We start from the raw sequence: 23795 nt of genomic DNA on the forward strand, positions 1-23795 counted from the left end.
CCACAGACCTCGTCGCCCCCCCCAAGGCTGCGTGCCCCCCACCGCAGGCGGTGTCTCCACAGGCCTTGCTCTCTGAAACATGGGTGATCCTTCCCCTGCCGCCAGAGCCCGCTGCACCCCAGGCCCCGACAGATCACCCGCCTTCGCCCCTGAGCCTGAAAGCAGGGCTGTGGGCATGGCTGGCCATGGCAAACCTCTGTTCCCTGTTAGAGAATCACAGAGTCGCAGAATGGTTTGGGTTGGAAGGGACCTTAAAGCTCATCCAGGTCCAACCCCCTGCCACGGGCAGGGACACCTTCCACTAGAGCAGGTTGCTCCAAACCCCTGTGTCCAACCTGGCCTTGAACACTGCCAGGGATGGGGCAGCCACAGCTTCTCTGGGCAACCTGTGCCAGGGCCTCACCACCCTCACAGGGAAGAACTTCTGCCTCAGATCCCATCTAAATCTCCCCTCTGTCAGTTTCCCTTCCAACCCAAACCATTCTATGATTCTATTATTCTGTGAAATAAGGCACGTACCGCTCTAACATTGGGTTCTATTTGTGTAGTGGAGTTTTGTGACCTCTCACAATCCTGATAACTGGATGAGCAGCATTTCCATGCTGGCTCCCAACTTTGAAACTCTGTTTCTCCTTCCATTCCACTCGTACCTGTGCTGCTCCTCCATTTATTCACACAGCACTGGCAAGTGTTTTGGCAGCTTTATGCGCGTCATTTAGAGAAGATCCTTACAGGGACACCTGTGCACTTCTTTATCATTGTATTTTTTCACAGATCATTCAAATAGAAGACTGTCTCCGAATCTGAAGAGATTATGGTCGTGGGAATTTCGCACCATTTTGGATTCCACAGCGGTCATTGTGTTGGAATCGCTGAGGTCATCTGGGAAGAGGACAAGGAGCCCACGGTACCTTTACCAGGTAGTCATGCAAATGCTCACCTCTGTTTTAAGTAAAGAGAAGTCTCGGTTCAGCTCACAGCTGTATGTTTCTCTTTAGAGCAGTCACAGCAGATAAGGTGCTGGAGAGAGCACAATACGTAATATACAAGAATTAGAAAATACTTTGTTTGAAACTAGAAATTGTCCCTAGATATCACACAACTGTTTATCACAGGACCTGCATCTTCCAGGGGGTTAAAGCAGCTTTTCAAGCAGCCGGATGTATCCCCTGAGCCCTCCTGCAGTGGATTTTAGTCAGCAGATCCTCTAGTGTCACTGGGTATCAACAGCCACTCCCTGAATTCACACTGACCTGAAGAATAAAATAAGAATTTCACCAGGAATTGTCAGGCACATGACTGTTGGTTTTTTATTTCTGGAAACTTTAAGATCAGATCTTCATTAGGAACTTTAAAATATTTTTATGGCTTAGTCTAGATAAGGGGTTCTAATTCCAAAATATGAGAAATGCACATTCAATCCAGAATGTAAGCAAGGTATCTGGTGTTCAGAGCACTGGAAATGTTGGCACACCAAGGACTGCACAGCGCTTTGCAGTGCTGTTGAGATCCTTTTGGCTTGGTTTCACCTACAACACGTCTTACTCAAAACCTCAGAAGCCTGAAACAGAGTTCTGGATAATCAGACATTACAAACCAGGAGGCTGCGAGTGCCTTCACACACTGAAAACACTGGGCAAAAGAAAATCCTTCTCATATTCCTGCAATTATTTTCTTTGCAAGGCTAAGAGGAGGGAAAGCTTGTACTGTCAAACTCTAACATGCCAGCTACACAAGAGGAAATCACGATCAGGAGTACCCTTCTCTGTATCCACACTCAGTGTTCTGAGCAGAAGAATGCTGGAAAGAATTTTTACAACTGTTTGCCCACAGTTGCTTTTAATAAAGAATAGAAACTGCAAGTGAACATTTGTCAACAGTTTATTTTTAAACTTGACTACTCTGTAGCTTGCCTTTTCATGACAAATAACATTACGTTTCTTTTTAGGGAATGCAACAGTATTGATATTTCCTTTTTTCCCTCTCTACTTAGAATGGATCTAGTAAGAAAGAGAATCCATGCATTCGTGCGAGTCAAGCCAACAGCTGATTTTGCTCAAGATATGATCAAGTTTGGGCCAGACAACAAGGTAGACAAAAAGAGATTGCAAGTGTGAAAGGTTTGGAATTTGATTTCAGTTTTGCCCACGAAATGCAGAATTCTTCCACTCCTTAAGGCCACACGACATTTTGGTGCATGTTGATTTGTCCTGCTTGCTCTTCTCTGCGCTGACAGAGGCTTGGGGTTTTGTGTCAGCAAGTGTGACTATGGAAAACAGACTTCTGGTGATGCAGTAGAGGAAACCCTCAAAAGGACTGGGATTCTGACTGATCCTTGAGAAGTTCCCAGTGGTAACTTCAGTTCCAACCTGTGGAACAGTCTATTTCTATCCTCTCTTATGCAAGTTCCTCCCTTCATCTTCTCTTGTTAATTCATAATTTCTCTGGGACAAAAGATCAGACACATCTCTGAGGGGTAAACAGATGAGCTTAGCCACCTTTCCTTTTCTTTTTTAGAATATGTATTACCAGAAAATACCATCAAGTTCAGTAAGACAATACTACTATTTGTGCTCTATTTTCTCCTTGCCTACAGGTCTTCAGTGCATATTTTTTCTTTTCAGACAATTGCTGAAACTCTTCATGGTTAATGAAGTTAACTTCAACTCTTTTTGAGTTTCAGAGCATAGAGATATGCCTCAAAAAAGATGCCAAGAAAGAAGCTATGAATAGCAGGCAGACCAACTGGTCCTTTAGGATGGATGGCGTCCTTCACAACACCTCCCAGGAACAGGTTTATGAGACAGTGGCAAAGAAATTGGTGTCCGAAGCTGTAATTGGCTATAATGGTAACTTGCTGCTATTTTTATTAACGTAGAATGATAGAATCACAGGATGGTTTGGGTTGGAAGGGACCTTAAAACTCATCCAGTTCCAACGCCCTGCCATGGGCAGGGACACCTTCCACTAGAGCAGGTTGCTCCAAGCCCCTGTGTCCAACCTGGCCTTGAACACTGCCAGGGATGGGGCAGCCACAGCTTCTCTGGGCAACCTGTGCCAGGGCCTCAGCACCCTCACAGGGAAGAACTTCTGCCTCAGATCTCATCTAAATCTCCCCTCTGTCAGTTTAAAGCCATTCCCCCTTTTCTTTTTGCCCTTGTCAAAAGCCCCTCTCCAGCTTCCCCATCAGCCCCTTTGGGCCCTGGTAGCTGCTCTAAGGTGCCCCCGGAACCTTCTTTTCTCCAGGCTGAACAAGCCCAGCTCTCTCAGCCTGTCTCCATAGCAGAGGTGCTCCAGCCCTTGAAGCATCTCTGTGGCCTCCTCTGGACTTGCTCCAACAGCTCCACATCCCTCATGTGTTGGGGCCCCAGAGCTGGCTGCAGGACTGCAGGGGGGGTCTCACCAGAGTGGAGCAGAGGGGGAGAATCCCCTCCCTCGACCTGCTGGTCACGCTGCTGGTGATGCAGCCCAGGACATGGTTGGTTTCTGGGCTCAAGCTCACACTGCAGCCAGGTCATGGTGAGCTTCTCATGAACCAACCCCCCCAAGTCCTTCTCCTCAGGGCTGCTCTCAATCCAGTCTCCCCCAGCCTGAAGTTGTGCTTGGGATTGCCCTGACCCAGGTGTAGGACCTTGCACTTGGCCTTATTTTGACAATAAGTGGAAATTCGATCTGAGGGAGAGATCCTGTTGATGTTCCATTTGAGAAATGCAGAGGTTACCTCTGGAGTTTATTCTTCTGCTTTTGAATCTTTTCCAGGCACGATAATGTGCTATGGGCAAACGGGGGCTGGTAAAACTTACACCATGATGGGAACAACTGCCGATTACAAGCATCGAGGAATCATACCACGAGCTATACAGCAGGTATTGGATCTGAATGGGAAAAGAGGCTGGAAGAAATAGCAAGGACATCTCTTGTATCAGCTCTTGCTGATACTCACAGAAGTGTTTTAACATAGTGAATATGTTTTAAATTTATCTCCAGCAGTGGTTTTATTTATTGTTTTTATCTAAGCTATTATCGTTAAAGATTTAAAGGAGCCTGTAAAACATAGTTACTTTCTACATTTGTTTTACTACACTGTGACCTTGTGCTCTGATAGTGGTGACATTTCAGAGCATTAGGATGGTGTTGGCTTGAAATATGCTGATTTGTCAGTCCCATTGCTACATAGAAATGTGCCTGTCCAGAGGCACAAGCTTAGCAGTGCTTTGAGGGGACAGGTCTGCTTATCTTTAGGCAGTGACACAGAATGCTTTCCACTTCCACAAAGACAGCTGACACGCAGGGTGTGGGGCTGTTGGAGTGAGTCCAGAGGAGGACACAAAGATGCTCCGAGGGCTGAAGTACCCCTGCTATGGAGACAGGCTGAGAGACCTGGGCTTGTTCAGCTGGAGAAGAGAAGGATCCTAGGAGACCTTAGAGCAGCTTCCAGTGCCTAAAGAGGCCAACAAGAAGTCTGGAGAGAGGCTTTTGACAAGGGCAGGTAGGGACAGGACAAGGGGGAATGGCTTTAAACTGACAGAGGGGAGATTTAGATGAGATCTGAGGCCGAAGTTCTTCCCTGTGAGGGTGGTGAGGCCCTGGCACAGGTTGCCCAGAGAAGCTGTGGCTGCCCCATCCCTGGCAGTGTTCAAGGCCAGGTTGGACACAGGGGTTTGGAGCAACCTGCTCTAGTGGAAGGTGTCCCTGCCTGTGGCAGGGTTGGGTGGAACTGGATGAGCTTTATGTTTTTTTCAACCCAAACCATTCAGTGTTTTGATGATTCTGTGAAACAAAAATGGGAAGAATTCTGTAGTTCTGCTTTATTGTCATTTGCAGAGGTTGTTCCTATTTAATTCTATTTGCTGCTTCCCAAATGTAAGCAGGCCTTCAAGTGTTGTTTTTAGCACTACCATTTTGCAAAATCATATTAAAACTGTTGACCTAGCCCTGTCAGCTCTCAGGCAACCCCTGTTCAGAATTAGCTACACACACGTGAATGCACTTATAGCTGTTCAGAAAGTTATGAATAGCTTTTCTGGAACACCATAAATAGCTAATTATTCTGTTTGTGAGCTAGCACTGCCGTTTGTGAACTAGCACTGCCTTTGACACACTCCTTGTCTTTGTATAGGTCTTCAAAGCAACTGCACAATCCATTGATCCACTCATCACTGTCCGAATATCCTATCTGGAAATCTACAATGAGACCTTGTTTGACCTTCTGTCTGCCGTGACAAGCGATGGGAGCAGTGACATGCAGATGGCTATTGTGGATTGCCCAGAAGGGGTTTCTGTGAAGGGCTTGTCTATACATACAGTTAGCTTCGAGGAAGATGCTCTAAGTCTCCTTTTTGAGGCAAGAGAAAACAAATACTACACTTAATCTAGTTGTTTATTGGCTTAGTGCAGGGAGGAGGCAGTAAAGCAGGAGGTGGGTGGCCAGGAGGGCTGGAGGGAGGTTTAACCCTCTTTGTTCTTTGTTATGTGTGTAGAAGAACTGGTAACTCTTTGTAGCCCATGTTCTTGCAAGGAAAATGTCCCTGGCACAGAGGTTCTGGAAGATCTCCTTGGGGAAATTGTGGTTTTAATGTATGCCAGAGCAAGTCAAGTGATGGAGGAAACATGTTGGGGTGAGGCCATAGAACATAGAAGCATTGGAGATTTCAGGCAGCACCAGAATAGAGAAGGCAGCCACAGAATCTGCCTTCATTTCAAAAGGTTTATCTCACTATCTCACTGGCCCCTTCAGCAGGCCGAGATCCTGGACAGCCTAAAAGACTTGTTTTCATGACCCTGGTTATCATGTAAGGGTGTTGGTGAGTGGCTTAGTACAAAGTGTCCAATATTTGGGATGCTTTTAGACCCACCAGCTGACCTACACTGGAATTTCTTCCTGAAAAAACACATACGCCTGTCCTAGCTATGTCCATGTTCCAAGGAAAGAGTCTTAGCAGCAGAATCTTTGGCAGATAGTTTGGGATGATCATGGCACAGGTACCATTAGTCAGATTTTACAGCAGGATGTTCACACAAGGGGTTAGATTTGTGAAGGGAGTTTGCTTGCTTATATCTGCATCTTTCTTTTACTGTGGATGCTTTAGTTCTTCAGAAAAACATGAATAAAGAATTGGTTCTGAATGCAGGAAGTGTATTCATGTGAGGAGCCACCTGGTGTCCTTAAAGTATTTCATGTGCCTTTTTAATAATGTGACCGTGGTATCCTAAGCCAGCTTCTGTGATTGGCAGGAAGTCTCTTTTTCTTTTTTAAAGAGTAGGATGATGATAATGCAGCTTAGCTTGAGATCCGTTAGCAGAAGAAGTGCAATTGAGGCCTGGGGACCCATTCAGGGTCCTTAGATGAGTTCTGCCTGTGGTTCGAGGTTCACAGAAAAAGCTCCAGGCTTTGAGGAGGCTGGGCACATGATGTGATTCTTCATTTGTGGGGTGGGCTTGATAGCATTTATACCTAAAGCTCTTTGCTTTCTTGCTCGACACTCCCTAGTGTGGAGCCAGTGACTGACCTTCCAGCTCTCAAAAGTCATCATCCTTTGAGAGCCAGGCAGATGTTGGCTATGAAACCTATTGACAAGAGAATTTCTGTGCTGTAGGGCCTTCCATTTCCTTTTCTGCCTTACCAGCCTGGCAGCATGGCTCTGTGATAGCCTGGTGCTCCTCACAAGCAATTACCACATCATTTTCAATGTTGCTTTCTTTTCCTGTAAGCAGGCATTACAGATTTGTGGCTATTGTGTACGTGTGACTTTTCTGTGACATTTGAAGCTTGGGGAGCTCTTTGGGTTTCTAGTCGTCAAGAAACTGAAACAGCCAGGGAGGTATTGCCTCTGAGCAAGGTTTGCCTGACTGTTCCTCAAAAAGCCACAATTCTGTGAGCTGAGCGTTGAAAGTGGAAATGGTCTCCAGTAAAAGGCATTATTATAGTAAACTGTGACCTTTGCCAACCCCCCCGTGAAATGCTTTGAGAGGCCTTTGAGTAAGAAAGCGAGGCAAATATGGTGAGCTCCTGCTCTGACTGCTCTAACCATTGTTCAGCCTGGAGAAGAGAAGGCTCCAGGGAGACCTTAGAGCAGCTTCCAGTGCCTAAAGAGGCCAACAAGAAGTCTGGAGAGGGGCTTTTGGCACGGGCAGGTAGGGACAGGATAAGGGGGAATGGCTTTAAACTGACAGAGGGGAGATTTAGATGAGATCTGAGGCAGAAGTTCTTCCCTGTGAGGGTGGTGAGGCCCTGGCACAGGTTGCCCAGAGAAGCTGTGGCTGCCCCATCCCTGGCAGTGTTCAAGGCCAGGTTGGACACAGGGGCTTGGAGCAACCTGCTCTAGTAGAAGGTGTCCCTGCCCATGGCAGGGGGTTGGAACTGGATGAGCTTTAAGGTCCCTTCCAACCCAAACCACTCTGTGATTCTGTGATTCTGTGAACCGACTGATGGGAGTTACAGTCTCTAGGGAGTGAAGATCAAACTGCCATTTATTTAACTGTGTGGATTTCTAATTTCCTTTTATTCTACCAGTGCAGAAGTTTAAAAACACTGTCTTGAATTTTGACCTCATTTGCAGGGTGAGAGCAGAAGAGTGATAGCAGAGCATGCACTGAACAAGCATTCGTCCAGATCCCATTGCATCTTTACTATTTACATCGAGGTAAGTGCTCCAGCAGTTTTTCTGGGGACTCAAATGGCTGAGGATCTTTACACATCTGTTTTGTACTGTATTTCAGTTTTGTCTACAGTTTATATTCTTTTCTCCCTCAGTCTCGTTTCAGATTTTTCTCAGATGTCAAATGCGTTAACTCCAAAATCAACTTAATAGATCTGGCAGGCTCAGAGAGACTGAGCAAGTCTGGAGTAAGTGATGGAAGAAATATTTCAGCCTGTGGTGATAAGCCCAGTAATCAACAAGATGGAGGTGAAATTACAGGTTTTCCCCACAACAGAATTCAGCCTGTGACAAACAGGTGACCCTGTGACAAATTGTAAGTCACGGTAACACGTCAGAGGGTGCTCAGTTGTTTGCAGCTGCTGTGCATCATTTCTAAGTCCACATGTGACTCCTATCCTGCATGTGCTTTCAGTTAATTTGAGTTAACCGAGTCTGTAAATTCTCAAAGAACCTCTGATTTTCCTCTTCATTCCAGCAGTGGCAGTGTAAATTCTGGTCACAGCTGGCAAACTGTGTGCTGTATCGAAACTGTATCGAAACTTTCATAGGGTGTTAGGGCTCAACAACTGAAAGCTTCTCAGGTCCCGTGTGACATTCTGCATTGAGCAGAGTAGAAGTTGTGTCAGCCCCACGCCAAAACATAATTTACCCTTTCAGGGGAAAGGCAGTGGTCCTTGTAGACTTGTAATGAAATATTGAGGTCTCTAAAAACTTGTTTTCAAACTGAAGAAAGCTCTAGCTCATGAATTTATCAGGTCTGAATTAGCTCCTTACCCTCAGAGTCAAGCAGAGTTTTACTCTCAGTGAGGAATATGCTCCCTCCTGCGGTTCAGCCAGAAGCATGTGTTGTGGAAGCTTTGCCTTTTGATCTTTCATTACAGTCTGAAGGACAGCTTCTGAAGGAAGCCACATACATCAACAAGTCTCTGTCGTTCCTGGAGCAAGTCGTCATTGCCCTGGCTGATCCTAAGAGGGACCACATCCCCTTTCGGCAGAGCAAGCTCACTTACGTCCTCAAGGACTCACTGGGTAAGAGCTGTGCATCACAGCAGCCCCCGACAATTCCTAGTTCTAAAGTCATAACATAGAAACACACAGAACTTGCCATTGTTCAAAGGATGTCTGGTTTTCCTCATCAAGTGAAACAGCAGGTGCAGGAGACAGAACAAAACCCACACTGATCAAACTAGCACAAATTCGCAAAACCTGTTAGAATGCTTTAAAAAACTGCCACAAAACCCCAAAACAAAACAACATGTTACGAGCCTTTTCAGATGCTCCTGCGTTAGCATCAGGCTGCAGGTGATAAATCCAAAGCTGTGGCACACTGTGAATCCACAGGAGAGGCTTGTGCTCCTGGAATGCTGGAGACGTGGGGGGAGAAAGCAGCTGAAAACAGGTTGGAGGGGGTTGTGAGACATAACCAAAGGCATCAGAAAGGAGAGTGATGTTAGAAGCATTCTGAGCACAAGTCTTCTGTTGCTTTTAGGAAAAGCAGGGACCACATCCTGCCAGATTCCCCGCTATTATTGTAGAATCATAGAATCATAAAATAGTTAGGGTTGGAAAGGACCTTAAGATCATCTAGTTCCAAGCCCCCTGCCATGGGCAGGGATGCCTCACACCAGATCATGCTGCCCAAGACTCTGTCCCGCCTGGCCTTGAACACTGCCAGGGATGGAGCATTTACCACTTCTTTTAGATTTAGGCCAAAGGATTTTAAAATCCTCTGCTCCAGTTTTCCCGATGTCAGGCTTTCACAGTTTGTGTTCACATCTTCCTAGTGCATCATCACCACATGAGAAATGCATTTTGCCTTTATTCTTAAGTCATTCTGTGCCACTGTGTGTCTGGACCCATGGGAACTTCAGAGGGACAGTTACAAACTGGCTGTGTTCTTTGTTGCTCTTTTTTCTCTTGTTTTAGTCAGCATAGAACATAATACAGTCAAAAATATGAAACAATAAACCCCCTAATTATGTTATTTGCCTTTTAAAAAATTATTCTTTCTTTTTTTATGTTTTATTTTTTCCAGGGGGAAACTGCAATACTGTCCTTGTGGCAAATGTCTGCGGGGAAGCTGCGCATGTGGAACACACTGTAAGTTGAACTGATTTCTGCAGGATTCGAGTCTTGTTCTTGCTGCTGTTGCAACTGGCTGTAGCTTGGTTTAAAGAACTGTCTCTGGAGGGCTATGGCGGGAGTCCCAGAGCAACATCCTGCCTAATTCTTCTTATCTCAAAGGCGCAGAGAAGAGATTGCTCTCACCAATCTGCTTTGTGATGCAAACAGATGAGTGGTAACTGGCCCAGGGGGAGAAATGAGAGCCTGAAATAGAGCAGGCACAAGCAGCTAAAATCTAAGCACACCGAGGAGTGGTAATTATTATTGTTGGTTCAACTCTGTGAATGCGTTTGAATGGTAACATCGCGTAACGAGGTCAATGGGATTGCACTGGTTCAGAGCTGAGCTGGCTTTCTGCTGCTTCAGGAAGCAGGATTAACCTCCTAACAGTGAGGGGTTTTAACCCATGAAATAATGAAATTGGTGAAAGTCTCACTGTGTGAACTGAATCCACTTAACCACATCTGTAACAGCGAATCATTGAATTCTACAATCCCAGGTTGGAAGGGACCTCAAGGATCATCTGGTCCAACCTTTCTAGGCAAAGCATGACCCAGACTAGATGGCCCAGTACCCTGTCCAGCCCAGTCTTAACAGTGTCCAGCACTGGGGAGTCACCACTTCCCTGGGGAGAGTATTCCAGTGGCTGATTGTTCTCACAGTGAAACATTTTCCTCTTGTGTTCAGTTGGAATCTCCCCAGGAGTAACTTGTGCCCATCACCCCTCTCTTTTCCATGTGACTCCTTGTAAAAAGGGAGTCTCCATCTTTTTTGAAGCCACCCTTTAAATACTGGAACATGTGATACATGTGATAAGATCATGGAACATGGTGATAAGATCTCCCCTGAGCCGCCTTTTCGGTAGGCTGAACAAGCCCAGCTCTCTCAGCCTTTCCTCACATGGCTTCCCCTTTCTTGCATGATCTTTGTGGCCCTTCTCTGGACCCTCTCCAGCCTGTCCACATCTTTTTTCATAGCAGGGACCAAAACTGAGCACAGTATTTCAGGAGTGGCCTGTCAAGTGCTGAGTAGAGTGGGACAATAACATCTTTATCTCTGCTGGCTCTGCTGGTGGTGCCCTTGAGGGGAATCACTTTGCTCTTTGCCAAGAAAAATGTATGTATGTTTGTATGTAGCAAAAAAAACCACCCCAAAACCCAAATTAACCTCTTGGGTGGTTGTTTTCAAGGCAGAGTTGTTTTATCATCTTGCGTTCTGATAGCATCTAGAGGCAGTATTGCTCAAAAGTCAGCTACTATGCTTTGCATCAAGAGGAGGATTTTCAGGCTGTAGGGGCTTACTCTCAAGATGCCACGATTGCAGGAGTTAAACTTGAAGGCCATTGATGTGTGATTTGGAGTTTTTGGGATGTAAGTATCATTTTGATGAGAAATGGGAGTGGGTATTTTTGAGATCATTGCTCTGGTGCGCACAGAGCTGTCCACAAGCAGAACAGAATGGACAAAGACATCATCCGAAGCTGGCTAATCACACAGAAGCCACCGAGCACTAGAAGATACGGTCCCAGAATGAGAAATCCTGTATTGCTCCCTGCAGTTAAATAGCTTTTGTATTTCTGTGTTCTGGGATCTGATATGATTAAGAAGTAACAGATTATGAAAATTATATCCTTGCTAATATCTTTTTCAGTTGTCTTCTCTTCGGTTTGCTACCAGAATGAAATGGATCACCACAGAGCCAGTCCTCAATGAGACATATGGCCAAGAGGTACGTAGAGAAGGGGAACAGAGGAAGGCAATTTTTCTCAGGTTCATTAATATTTAAGATAATGACCTTAAAAAACAGAGATCTGATAGTGTAATGAATTACCACTCATCAGCTGAGCTGACACTTGCTAAATTTAGGTAACTGATGAAATAGATTAGTATTAAACCTTTTTTCATTGGTATTTAATGATAGTCACCTTGAATATGCTACAGGGAACAATCATGTAGATGGTCACGTCTTCCCTGCCACGTGGTAATTCTTTCAAGTGCAAGCATACAAGTCCCTCATTTTTCTGATAAGATTCACCTCTTAACATAGATATTATGTTGTGGGCTACTCCCCTGGTCTGTGGGGAAATTCACAGGCACCTCTCCTATGGAGACAGGCTGAGAGAGCTGGGCTTTTCAGCCTGGAGAAGAGAAGGCTCGGGGGAAACCTCAGAGCAGCTTCCAGTGCCTAAAGGGGCCGACAAGAAGTCTGGAGAGGGGCTCTAGACAAGAGCCTGTAGGGACAGGACAAGGGGGAATGGCTTTAAACTGACAGAGGGGAGATTTAGATGAGATCTGAGGCAGAAGTTCTTCCCTGTGAGGGTGGTGAGGCCCTGGCACAGGTTGCCCAGAGAAGCTGTGGCTGCCCCATCCCTGGCAGTGTTCAAGGCCAGGTTGGATGGGGCTTGGAGCACCCTGCTCTAGTGGAAGGTGTCCCTGCCCATGGCCGGGGGTTGGAACTGGATGGTTTTTAAGGTCCCTTCAACCCAAACCACTCTGTGATTCTATGAAACGATCTGCAGTTGTACCTGCAGCTTTACACAGCATTATCCCGGTTGCTGCTGGTAACAGAACGTTTTTGCCACAATAACAAAACTTGTTTAAACTAGGAAATAACTTACAGAAAATGATGATATTATTTCAGATGTCCTGAGTGCACTTTCACAGCTGAAACAGAGCTGGCAGCAGCGAATGCTCTATGAATTACTGATGGCCCAAGGAACAAGTTTAGAGCTATCTGATCCATAACACATGTGGTGTGTGAGAGCCCTGCCATATTTCATGGTCTAATCTCACTGGCAAGCAGAGAAACAGCTGGGGAGTCTCCTCCAATGGCTTCCAGAAGAAGCTGTGCAACAAACGGTCTTTTCCTCTTCAGTGCCTTTCATTTGAGATGTGCTGAAAGAGTATCATAGAACCCTAGAATGGCTTGGGTCGTGTTTGGCTTCTTATTGACCAACACTGACAAGTCCTTCTCCTTAGGGCTGCTCCCAATCCAGTAGTGTTTAGTTTGTCTTTTAGAAAGCTATTGTGCTTTGATGCTCAACAAGTCACTTAAAAAGCAGCTCAGTATCCAGTTCTCCCTGAATCCCTAGGTGATATGTGTGTTCATGCCTTTCTGGAAACACATTCTAAATAGTGAATGCTTGAAGATATTCCATGTTACAGAGAAATTCAATCAAATACATCACAGGGGACTTTCTCCTCTATTAAAGTTAATGTCAGAACTCCTACTGAGTTCAGTAAGAGTCAGGGTGGAAACCTACACACTTCTTTGCTTTTGAGATAATATCTTGTAGTCCAGAACTTGATGGCCCCTACAGTACCAGCTCAGGAAAGCATGAAATTAAAAACCAGGTGGCCCTCCTTTGATGGCTTGTTCTGACTCTGCAGGCAGTACACCCAGGACACAACAGAAGCTGTCCTATTGGAAGCTAATGAAAGGCAAAGTGATTTCCAGAGCTGCTACTTCACTGATGCATACCTGACAACAAGCTGTGGGGGAGCTGGTGTGCAGCTGTGAGATCTTCTAGCAGCCAGTTTAATGCTGCTTTTCAGCAGGTTTTTTTCTCCAATAGCATTTAGTCATTTGCTTACCCTTTTCTTTTCCTGCCAGGGGACAGTGAAGGCTTTGGAGAAGGAGATTGCTTTTCTGAAGCAGGAACTGGCCATACGTGACAGCTTGGTAAGGAACAGGCTGCAGCGTCTTAGATGGGACCTAGTTAAAGCTTTGTCCTGATCTTTCTTTTGCAGTAGGATCAGCTAACTCAGCATCCAGTGTGATTGTACGTTTCCTTCAGCTTTCAGCACTGTCTTTTGGGCTGAAGCTCTGAAGATCCTATGCAGTGAGACTGTGTCATAGCTTCAGTCCCCAACCACCCCAGACAATTTTTTTCAGACTCGAAGTCTGTGTGATTGAAATGTGCAGGGGATGCATTGCGTCCAGCATGTCCCCAAGTCCCAAGTCCTATCAACTCAGATGATGTGAAGTTGCAATCAGAAATTAAACATAAGGCTTCCCTGGGCACAGTAGAACCATGTCAGGTGTTCACCAGATTTGCTCAGCTTTTTGTAATTCGCTGATACTCAGTTGTTCACCTTTTTTCCCAGGCAAATCGTTCTTTGGTGACTTATGACCCTCTGTCTGACGTCGAGATAGAAGAGATTAAGTCTCAAGTCCATAGATACCTAAAAGGAGCCATTGATGAAATTGATGTAAGTAGCTTTCTAGTGGAGAAGCACATAAATACTGATTCCATCTCATTTTACTCCGGGACAGAAGCAATGAAAATGTCATCTGAAGAGGCTGTCTTTAACCCCAAAAGTGCTACAGAATTGTAATTTAATTTATTTTTTGTGTGTTAAGGGCTGTCTCTTTGTTTTCATTCAACTTTTGCTTTTTTGGAAGCTTGAGGAGACTTTTCCTCAGTCCTGAAACTCTTCGAATTGGTTTATTTGGAACTTCTTTAAATAATTAATGTAAAAATTTTTCTCTGCCAATGTCAAACTAAATCTTTGCAAGGTGTGTTGCCAAAATCTGTCCAGTCTTTCAGAGACAGGTTCATTAGGGCTGGGTTTCTCGACTTGAAACTAGCCGGTGACTGCAAAATGGTTGTGAAAAAACCAGCAGAAGTCCTGTGGACACAAATATTCCTGCCTGAGCAAACAGCAAAATAGACAAAATGTAAGAAAATGGAAGCTGCAAATGCACATTCAGAGCTACTGTGAAATTTTGTTTGGTTGTGAGCAGAAGCCACTGTGACAAGAGCGCAGAAGTTGCTGGAAGAGTTTTCCAAACAGCTAGATAACCCTTTAGTTTAAACAAATCACTCGAGACGCTTTCTCTCATTTAATGTAATCATTATCTTCTCTCAAAGTCCCTGTTTTCTCCCTCCAGTAGGCAGGAGTGGAGCAGAATAAAGGCATACGTGAAGGTGTGTTTTACCTGACCTGCAAAATGTGATGTGGAGCATGGAAAGTAGAGAAGGACTAAGGAGTTTTACACAGGGAAGGAAGTCTTCAGTTGCACTGAATAATCTTTTAGAGAGGGTTGTGAACAGAGGCATGCATTTCATCGCTTGGGCCGGTCTTTTGGGCCTTTGCAGAGCTGAGGGCATATTCTTGCTCATCTACAGACTGTCCCTTATTTATTTGTCCATGCCTCTGATCATTATCTCCAAAACAGAGAGAGTAGTATGGCTTGACTGCACTGATTTGTTATTGTGGGTAAGAGGACTAACAATAGTGCTTTGGCAGTTCTAAGTACTCAGGCGGACTTGGCCAGCAGCACAAAGAGAAGCAGCATGATAATCTGCAAGGTCAGTAGATGCCATCTATGTAATTTTAAAAATTATTATAATTAATTCATTACCTCGATGGCTGTGCAGTAAATGGAATTTACTGCAGTCTATCAGATTGCTCTCTCTTTAAAAACCTCCTAAGAGTGAGCAATGTATCCACCTCCAGCCTGACTCAGGATAAAGTAATTCTACTTGAGCATGGCTACCCAGCAAATGGAAAGCAGAGTCCTCACACTCTGAAATATTTGAATTAGTACAGCTGACCACAGCCTAGAGATGCTCACCTACATCTTCACTGTATGCCTCTCTTCCTCAGATAGTGAACCTCAGGCAAATCCAGGAGGTATTCAAGCAGTTCAAACTGATTTTAAGGTAAGATATCCAAGGTTGATGCGTATCACAGTAAGGTTTAGAAATGCTACCAGGCTTTTGTCTGTGGTATCACACTTACTGTGACATGAGTGAATCACAGAATCACAGACTGGTTAGGGTTGGAAGGGACCTTAAAGACCATCCAGTTCCAACCTTCCTGCCACAGGCAGGGACACCTTCCACCAGAGCAGGTTGCTCCAAGCCCCGTCCAACCTGGCCTTGAACACTGCCAGGGGTGGGGCAGCCACAGCTTCTCTGGGCAACCTGTGCCAGGGCCTCACCACCCTCACAGGGAAGAACTTCTTCCTCACGTCTCATCTAAATCTCCCCTCTGTCAGTTTAAAGCCATTTCCTCATTGTAATTGAAAACACAATTCTGGACAAATTCTGCTGGCCTCTGCACAAGAAGACTATTGCCTCTAACTTCCAGTGCTCGTAAGTCATGTGCAAGGGCTCTCGATGGTGAATGTCACTGGTTAAAAATTCTTCTTGGCAAATATACTCTCACTGAGCATAAACTGTGTGGGATCCCTAATCATGGAGCATATCTCCATTGCACAAGACACTCTGCAAACAGATCAAAAGAAAAAGCAGACCGTGTAGGATGAGGTGATATGAAGTGGTCTCACCACAGCAGCCTCTAGAAGTGATCAGGTTTACTTGGTTTTTTTAGAGACTGTGGCAAAGGTAGGTCACAAAACAATTGCAGGAGCATGCTAAGAGGGTTCTGTGCTGTTTCCAGAAGGTCCTCTCTGATGTGTGGTGCGGGATGAGAGAAAGCGGGAAAGTGGCTGTTGAAAAATGTCACCAGTGGATGGTGAAAGTTGTTTTTAAGGCTGAAGGAAGGAAAGTGAATGACAGGCTCCTAAGAGTGAGGACAAGCAGCTTGCATGTTATGAAATAGAAGAGAACAAAGAAGAATAAGGGTATTAGGGCAACCCACGCAGTCGCTGCCTCATCAAGCTGTGTGACCTGGTTTTGGCAGTAGAGGTTGCAACTCACAAGAGTGACAGTGGGATATTGCTGTAGAAAAGCTGCATGCCCTTGAAAAACTTATGTGAGCACGAGTATCTGTAGTACATCATCACAGTGGGCAGCCAGGCTTTGCTGGGGACCCGAGACCAAAATGGGTTTCATGGTAAAATTTTGCCTATTAGTTCTTTTTAACTTGCGGATCATTTTATTGTTCTGAAACAGTGGAGTTTAGTATTTTTTAACCTGGGGATTCTTCAAGAATTTTCAGTCTTATGTAGTGTATTTAAGCCTACTGACAATGCTTTTCCATAAAAAAAATCACTCAGTTTGAAAATCACTAGGTTAAAGGAAGGGGATGGCACTGTATGGAGGTAATAGGATTTGATCTGGACCACTAAAAGGTTATGCAGAGTATTAAAATAGCCATCAGAAAGCTTCCATATGTAAGAGGCAAAAAGGGACTTTTTGTAGAAAATAGAAAGGAAGAGGAGAGTAAATAAAGGTTACAGTGGCTATGGAAAGAATGGAAGGAGCAAGGTGGGGTGTTTGCAAATGAGATCATAGGTAAAAAGATTATTTTCCTTGGAAATCTGATATTGGCAGTTATCAAAGGTTTTGACATAAGAAATAGTCCTCCTTGAACACAATGGTAAGAGGCTGTTTTCTCCCCTAGTCAACAGGAGTGTGAAGTGGAGGCCAGATTACGAAGCAAGTATGCTCTGATAGACAAAAATGACTTTGTTGCTGTTGCTGCTTTTCATAAGGTAATGTCCAGTGCTTGAGCCTGGCCCAGAATCAATCTTACAACTGGTTTCTTTGCTGCTGTAACATGAATTGCCTCAAGTTCTCAACTTTTCTCTGTTGAAATATGAAGCTCAGAAACCAAAGAATCACCATAGCATTATAAAATGGTTTGGGTTGGAAGGGACCTTAAAGCTCATCCAGTTCCAACCCCTTGCCACGGGCAGGGACACCTTCCACTAGAGCAGGTTGCTCCAAGCCCCATCCAACCTGGCCTTGAACACTGCCAGGGATGGGGCAGCCACAGCTTCTCTGGGCAACCTGTGCCAGGGCCTCACCAGACTTCTGAGGTTGCTTTTATTTCTTTTGGGGCACTAGACCCAAGTTGTTCTCCCTCTAAGTGGCTGAAACATTTGGCATGTGAATTTGAGGATGATTTTGGCCCTGTTTTAGTTCTCACTTCATTCTTACAGATGTGTTTCCCTGGAATACTTGGTAATTCATACACATTTCCATATTAAATGGTACAACAGGATGGAATAACTGTTGGGCAAGGGCGGTATAGCTTTTGTGGTATAGCTACAGATCTAATGCTTCCTGGTCCATGTTTTATTTCTTCCTGTTTCCAGGCAGGTGTGGTTGATGTGGATGGCCATTTGGTGCAGGAAGAGGATGAGCAGGCTTTTGACACTAGAGCTGCTCCTTCATCCAGACGTGGTAGGAAGAAGAAATCCAGGAGGAATGATGAGGTGTCCAGGTGAATTAAGTAGCCAGGCTGCTCTCCCTTTTCTCTGGTAATGTGTCATCACAGTGAGCAGTTTTGGTCAAGGTGTGATTGACAGCAACCCATGGAGAAAGGCAGAGACAAAGCTGGCTAAACAAGTATGTAGAAGTTTTGTGGTTCCTCAAGAAGACATTCCAGCACAGTGCTGTAAGGGTTTGTGGTGTCCTTGTGGCCATTAGCCACACCATCAGAAGGACATGGACCTGTTGGAGTGAGTCCAGAGGAGGCTCTTGGCCACGGGAGCAGTGGTAGAAACAGCCAATGCAGGGGACCTTACTTTTATAAATCAAAGGATCTTTTTCTGCTCAGTGCCTCACCACCCTCACAGGGAAGAACTTCTTCCTGAGATCTCATCTAAATTTCCCCTCTGTCAGTTTAAAGCCATTCCCCCTTGTCCTGTCCCTACCTGCCCTTGTCAAAAGCCCCTCTCCAGCTTTCTTGTCGGCCCCTTTAGGCACTGGAAGCTGCTCTAAGGTGTCCCTGGAGCCTTCTCTTCTCCAGGCTGAACAAATCCAGCTCTCTCAGCCTGTCTCCATAGCAGAGGTGCTCCAGCCCTCAAAGCATCTTCGTAGCCTCCTCTGGACTTGCTCCAACAGCTCCACATCCTTCTTATGTTGGTCCAAGTCCTTATATTAGAGAGGGGAGGAACTGCCAAGGCATTAGTATCCACATGACACAGTGGGCTCCTCTATGCAGTTCTGGTTTTTAGGAAAATGCAAGGAGATTTAACAAGCACTTTTCTGTATCCTTTTTGAAGTGGCACTGTGCCCTGCAGATAAGGCTGGTGGTGTTTATGGAGGTGAGCTGAGGGAGAAGAACAGAGCTCTCAAGCTGGGCTTGATTTAGGTGTGGGTTAGATCAAATCCTGGGGGATTTGGTTTGTAGGTTCCTCTGAAGGTAAAGAGGGTTATCCTGTCTGCAGGCATGCCTCACTCCAGACAGGGTGGGACTCTTGTCCTTGTGATCCTTCTCTAGAGAGCTAGTCCAGCCTGTGCTATATTCTGCAGTATTTGCTACACAAGGCAATCTCTCTGCTCTAGGAAGTAAGGATTTGTGAGAACAAAGCTCATCTTACTCCCTGTCAGTAGGTATGTCACTGCAGACTTATGTAGGAGCCTCATCAAACTATTTTAATCAGCAACACTAGCACCTGCAGCACGATTTGGTTTCAGTTCCCTCTTATGAAAAATTGAATTAATCTGGTTCATCTTTCCCCCCGTCAGGAAAGAAGGAACGAAGAGCAATCTTTCTTGGAAAGATGTGGATGGGGATTTACCATCAAAAAGTCAGGTAACGTTTTCCATCAAGGATCTGGATGTGAAAGAGGTACCAAGGGACCAGGATACAGCAAATACTGATGCAGAGCTTTCAAAGCCATCTCCTGTGGAGGATTCCCAGCAGCCCAGGTAAGTTTTCGCTGTGAGGGAGAAAACCCCCTTTGCCAGGGGTTGGTTTACACCAGAGTGATTGCATTGTGTTCCCCTAGTACAACTGTCTGCTTCAAAGTAAGAAGACAGATTCAGAGATCTTCCTTGCTCGAATGCATTAATACATTGTAGAACAGCAGTGGTTGTAGGGACACCCTGTGCGCTGAAGTATGTTGTTGGTGGTTATCTTCTTCATCTGCTTTAAGCTCTGCCCTGGTCAGTTGGTCTATTAAGTTGCCCTGGCCAGCAGGTTGAGGGAGGGGATTCTCCCCCTCTATTCCATTCTTGAGAGGCCCCACGTGGAGTACTGTGTCCAGCTCTGGGGCCCCAACATAAGAAGGATGTGGGGCTGTTGGAGCGAGTCCAAAAGAGGCCATGAAGATGCTTTGAGGGCTGGAGCACCTCTGCTATGGAGACAGGCTGAGAGAGCTGGGCTTGTTCAGCCTGGAGAAGAGAACGCTCCAGGGACAGCTTAAAGCAGCTTCCAGTGCCTAAAGGGGCCAGCAAGAAAGCTGGAGAGGGGCTTTTGACAAGGGCAGGTAGGGACAGGACAAGGGGGAATGGCTTTAAACTGACAGAGGGGAGATTTAGCTGAGATCTGAGGCAGAAGTTCTTCCCTGTGAGGGTGGTGAGGCCCTGGCACAGGTTGCCCAGAGAAGCTGTGGCTGCCCCATCCCTGGCAGTGTTCAAGGCCAGGCTGGACGGGGCTTGGAGCAACCTGGTCTAGTGGAAGGTGTCCCTGACCATGGCAGGGGTTGGAACTGGATGATCTTTAAGGTCCCTTCCAACCCAAACCATTCTGGGATTAATTGGGAAGTCTCTGAAAATTGCAGCACTCTTTACCCTTTGGTTAATAGTAAAAGTGCAGAGGCATCACATGTCCAGCCACAAAACCCCACGTAGTCATGAAAATGGGTCAATAGCTGCACAAGATCATCACAAGATCATGGCAGGAGGTACCATATCAAAACAGAAGAGTGGAAAATGACCAAAACTGGAGCAATGTGCCAATCATCTGCTTGTAGCAAGACAAGAATTTAGCATGGGAGGGCAGCACTGAATTGCATTTTCTTCTGGATGGAGTGGATGGGGTGAAAAATGCTAAGGGTACCAAGACGAAGAACTCTTTCCAGGAGAATGGTCTCAACACTATGAGGCTGTTCAGCTCACAGAAGCTCAGCCAGGGCCCTCCACAAACCAGTCTGGACACTGGTTTTCCCATCATCAACCATCTTTTCTTGCTGTGAGCTCTCAAGCGAGACAGCTCTCAAGTATTGTGAGCACCTGCATTGCCTGTGCTGTAGACAACCAGTCCTTTCTCATTCCTGCTGCCCAGGGAGAGCATCACGGTAAAGCTGTTCCAGGAGAATTTACTCCTGAAGCACCTTAACATGTTAGCATGTTCCTCCAAGGCCTCTGCATGTGTTTTAGTATTAATCTAAAAGTGCTGTGGCTGGCAGTGAAGGCTGCTGTTGCAGCTGTATAAGGCACAACCCAGAGTGCTTCAAGTAGCCTGGTAGCTGGCTGTCGAGGCCGTAGCTGTGGCAGTCTGCCCAGTGGTTGTTGTTGACAGTGCCATGCCAGCAGTTTGGCGGGGAAAGCTGTCTCATGCAGCCTTTGAGAAGTTTGAAAATGCCCCGAAGAGGTCAATCAGGGGAAGGCAGTAGTCAGAGTTTTGCTTTGACCAGTCTGGACTGAGGAATGTAGAGACTTCTGGCTACCTTTTGCTACCAGATCCAGCTCGCACACCAAGAACAGCCTTATGCAGCACAGAGCAGCATCCATGGGAGTGCGACGTTCCCCCGAGGGACTCTCCTTTTGCCTAGTGTGGTTTGTGTTGAGCTAAGAGCTGGTGTTCATGGGGGCACGTTTGCATCACGGAATCACAGAGTGGTTGCCTCTTCTCCAGGCTGAACAAGGCCAGCTCTCTCATAGCAGAGGTGCTCCAGCCCTCAGAGCATCAAAGCCTTTGCATCGCAGCCATTTCATAGAAAAGTCAGGATTGACACATGCCACTTGGAATTTAGTCTTTCTAAATAGGCAAGACTTCAAAGCCATGGGTGGCAGCATTGTAGAGCCACCCAACACACGCAGCTGTGGGGTTTGTTGGCAGAGGTGACTGACTGGTCCGTGCTGGGAAACCAGCAAGGAAAGAGCAAAAGCTTTTCTGTTTAACAATAGGGAGGAATAGTAATTATTATTTTTCTGAAAATTCAGACCATTAAAGGTCCACTTTCCAGGGAAGACTCAGTTTTGAGGCATCTCGTAAGGCATGTGGTTTCTATGTTAATAACTCTTTCTTCTGGGAATAGTACTCGGGTATACGTATGAAGGTTGATGCAGAGATGGTGCCAGGGTGCAGCTAGCACAGTGAGATCCTCAAAGGGCACCTTGAAATACCATCCACAATCTTCAGCTGTGGCAACTGTGGACTGTGTCATGCTGCAGGGCAGAACAAACTGACCTCCCCATGTCTGTGTGTCTTTTCTTTGAATTCTGTTGCAGCTCCCCTCCGCCCAAGCCAGCAGCATTTGAGATGTTTAAGGAGGAGTATGGAAGTGAGATCAGCCGGATCTTTAAAGAGAACAAAAGCATCCTATATGACAGGAAGAAGAGGAGAAGTACTGTAGCACAGAGGATCAACTCCATCAAGCTTGAGATGGAGAGCATCAAAAAGGCTCTGGAGGCTCAGCAGCAGGAGCGGTGGCAGCAGGGTAAGTTGCTGTGTGGACACTGGCCAGCGAGAATCTGATAGAAGAGGGAAGCTGCTGGTTTTAAAGCAGTTCTGGTAGTGAGACCACTAGAGACCACCACTGCTACCTGCCAGGGCCAGGCTTGTGCCCCAGCTCTGCAGCTGACCTTGTGGTTTGCCACCCGAGTCCTCCACCTGAGTCCTCACCAAGTCATGCTACTCAGGCTTTACACTGGTGAGGTGAGCTGCAGTCAGGTTGATTCCTCACCCCACACTGTGAAGGATTAGGCAGTGTACTGCTGACAAAAGCAGGTCAGCACAGTGCAGAAATCCTGGGTAGCACGCACCCCTAACTGTGGTGGAGATGCATCTCCTACAGCTTCATTTCATCAGGATTAGAGACTGGTTTAGACTCCAGGGAGACCTTAGAGCAGCCTCCCAATACCTAAAACGGCTGACAAGAAAGCTGGAGAGGGGTTTTTGACAAGGGCAGATAGGGACAGGACAAGGGGAATGGCTTTAAACTGACAGAGGGGAGATTTAGATGAGATCTGAGGCAGAAGTTCTTCCCTGGGAAGGTGGTGAGGCCCTGGCACAGGTTGCCCAGAGAAGCTGTGGCTGCCCCATCCCTGGCAGTGTTCAAGGCCAGGTTGGACGGGGCTTGGAGCAACCTGGTCTGGTGGAAGGTGTCCCTGCCCATGGCAGGGGGTTGGAACTAGATGAGCTTTAAGGTGCCTTCCAACCCAAACCATTCTAGGATTCTGTGATTTATGAAAGTCAAAATACCAAACTACAAGGTACTAAAGCAAAAATGGGCTCAGTGCCTTCCTACTTTGCTGTGGCAAGATGTTTGTTAGGTGTAATATGCCTGGATGAGACTAGAAAGTGTGTCAAGTTACATGCTCCCTGCAGCAGGGCTCCCAAGAGTCAGTGCTGTTGCACTCTGCAGAGTGGAGAAATGCCTCTGGGCAAGGAGGGAAATCTGAAACAAATGGCATTACTAGCAGAGCAGCCTGGAGTGCTCTGTGAGGAAGTAGCCGTGGTGTTCCTTGCATGTGGGGAGGACAGCAAAACAACTCAGTTCTGTGAAACTACACCTTTAATGGCTGCCAGGCAATTAGCGGGAAATGGGAGGGAATGAGGGCCCTGACCAGTGAATGAGGGTCAGAGTCAGACCCAGAGTTTGCTCTGCTGGTTTCCATTTCTCTTCCTCTAGAGAGAATTTTTGACACCAAGGGGCCTTTTCCCATAGGGTCTGCAAGATGCAAAGCTCTTCTGGGTAAATGACAAATCATATCGAAGTGAGGGTCTGTCTTTTCATGGCTTCTTTTGGGCCTTTGCTCTTTATGATGACATTTACCAACTGGTGGTATATTGTGAATGCTGAAAATCACAGGAATAAACTGATTTGAGGGAAATAAAACCTGAGAGATGTTTATCATAGGAAAGTAGCACTGGCTTAAGTGTCCCCAAAGAGCTGACCAGCCCTTTGTCACAAATACCCTCACCATGGCTGCCTGCAAAGTTTTTTGGTAGGAGGCATAAAAGCCCTCTGTGATACCCTCCAGCGGGCTGTCTTCCTGCGGAGCCTGGTCCCACCTCTTCATGAATCAGAGAATCCCAGACTGGTTTGGGTTGGAAGGGACCTTAAAGCTCATCCAGTTCCAACTCTCTGCCAGGGGCAGGGACACCTTCCACTAGAGCAGGTTGCTCCAAGCCCCTC

The 23795-nt window shown here is 46.1% G+C and overlaps 1 protein-coding gene across 4 annotated transcripts in view; it reads left to right on the top strand.

The window, feature by feature from the left end:
• The window catches only part of KIF9 (kinesin family member 9), a 31748-nt gene that overhangs the window by 177 nt on the left and 7776 nt on the right, over nucleotides 1-23795 (top strand). Inside the window, exons 2-18 of one of the 4 annotated variants that reach the window (XM_030493552.1) lie at nucleotides 775-920; nucleotides 1994-2090; nucleotides 2684-2849; nucleotides 3760-3866; nucleotides 5120-5344; nucleotides 7560-7643; nucleotides 7754-7846; nucleotides 8543-8690; nucleotides 9697-9761; nucleotides 11436-11513; nucleotides 13398-13466; nucleotides 13892-13996; nucleotides 15398-15453; nucleotides 17102-17192; nucleotides 17799-17926; nucleotides 19177-19359; nucleotides 21886-22094. In XM_030493552.1, the coding sequence (XP_030349412.1) occupies nucleotides 1995-2090; nucleotides 2684-2849; nucleotides 3760-3866; nucleotides 5120-5344; nucleotides 7560-7643; nucleotides 7754-7846; nucleotides 8543-8690; nucleotides 9697-9761; nucleotides 11436-11513; nucleotides 13398-13466; nucleotides 13892-13996; nucleotides 15398-15453; nucleotides 17102-17192; nucleotides 17799-17926; nucleotides 19177-19359; nucleotides 21886-22094 (1903 nt within the window). In that variant the 5' untranslated portion in view covers nucleotides 775-920; nucleotide 1994. Of the gene's footprint in view, nucleotides 1-774; nucleotides 921-1993; nucleotides 2091-2683; nucleotides 2850-3759; nucleotides 3867-5119; nucleotides 5345-7559; nucleotides 7644-7753; nucleotides 7847-8542; nucleotides 8691-9696; nucleotides 9762-11435; nucleotides 11514-13397; nucleotides 13467-13891; nucleotides 13997-15397; nucleotides 15454-17101; nucleotides 17193-17798; nucleotides 17927-19176; nucleotides 19360-21885; nucleotides 22095-23795 lie in introns of those variants that run through there. The other 3 variants (XM_030493560.1, XM_030493568.1, XM_032920117.1) reach the window with 3 other exon arrangements.

The sequence above is a fragment of the Strigops habroptila genome, chromosome 1 (assembly GCF_004027225.2).
Source record: "Strigops habroptila isolate Jane chromosome 1, bStrHab1.2.pri, whole genome shotgun sequence".
Taxonomy (NCBI): domain Eukaryota; kingdom Metazoa; phylum Chordata; class Aves; order Psittaciformes; family Psittacidae; genus Strigops; species Strigops habroptila.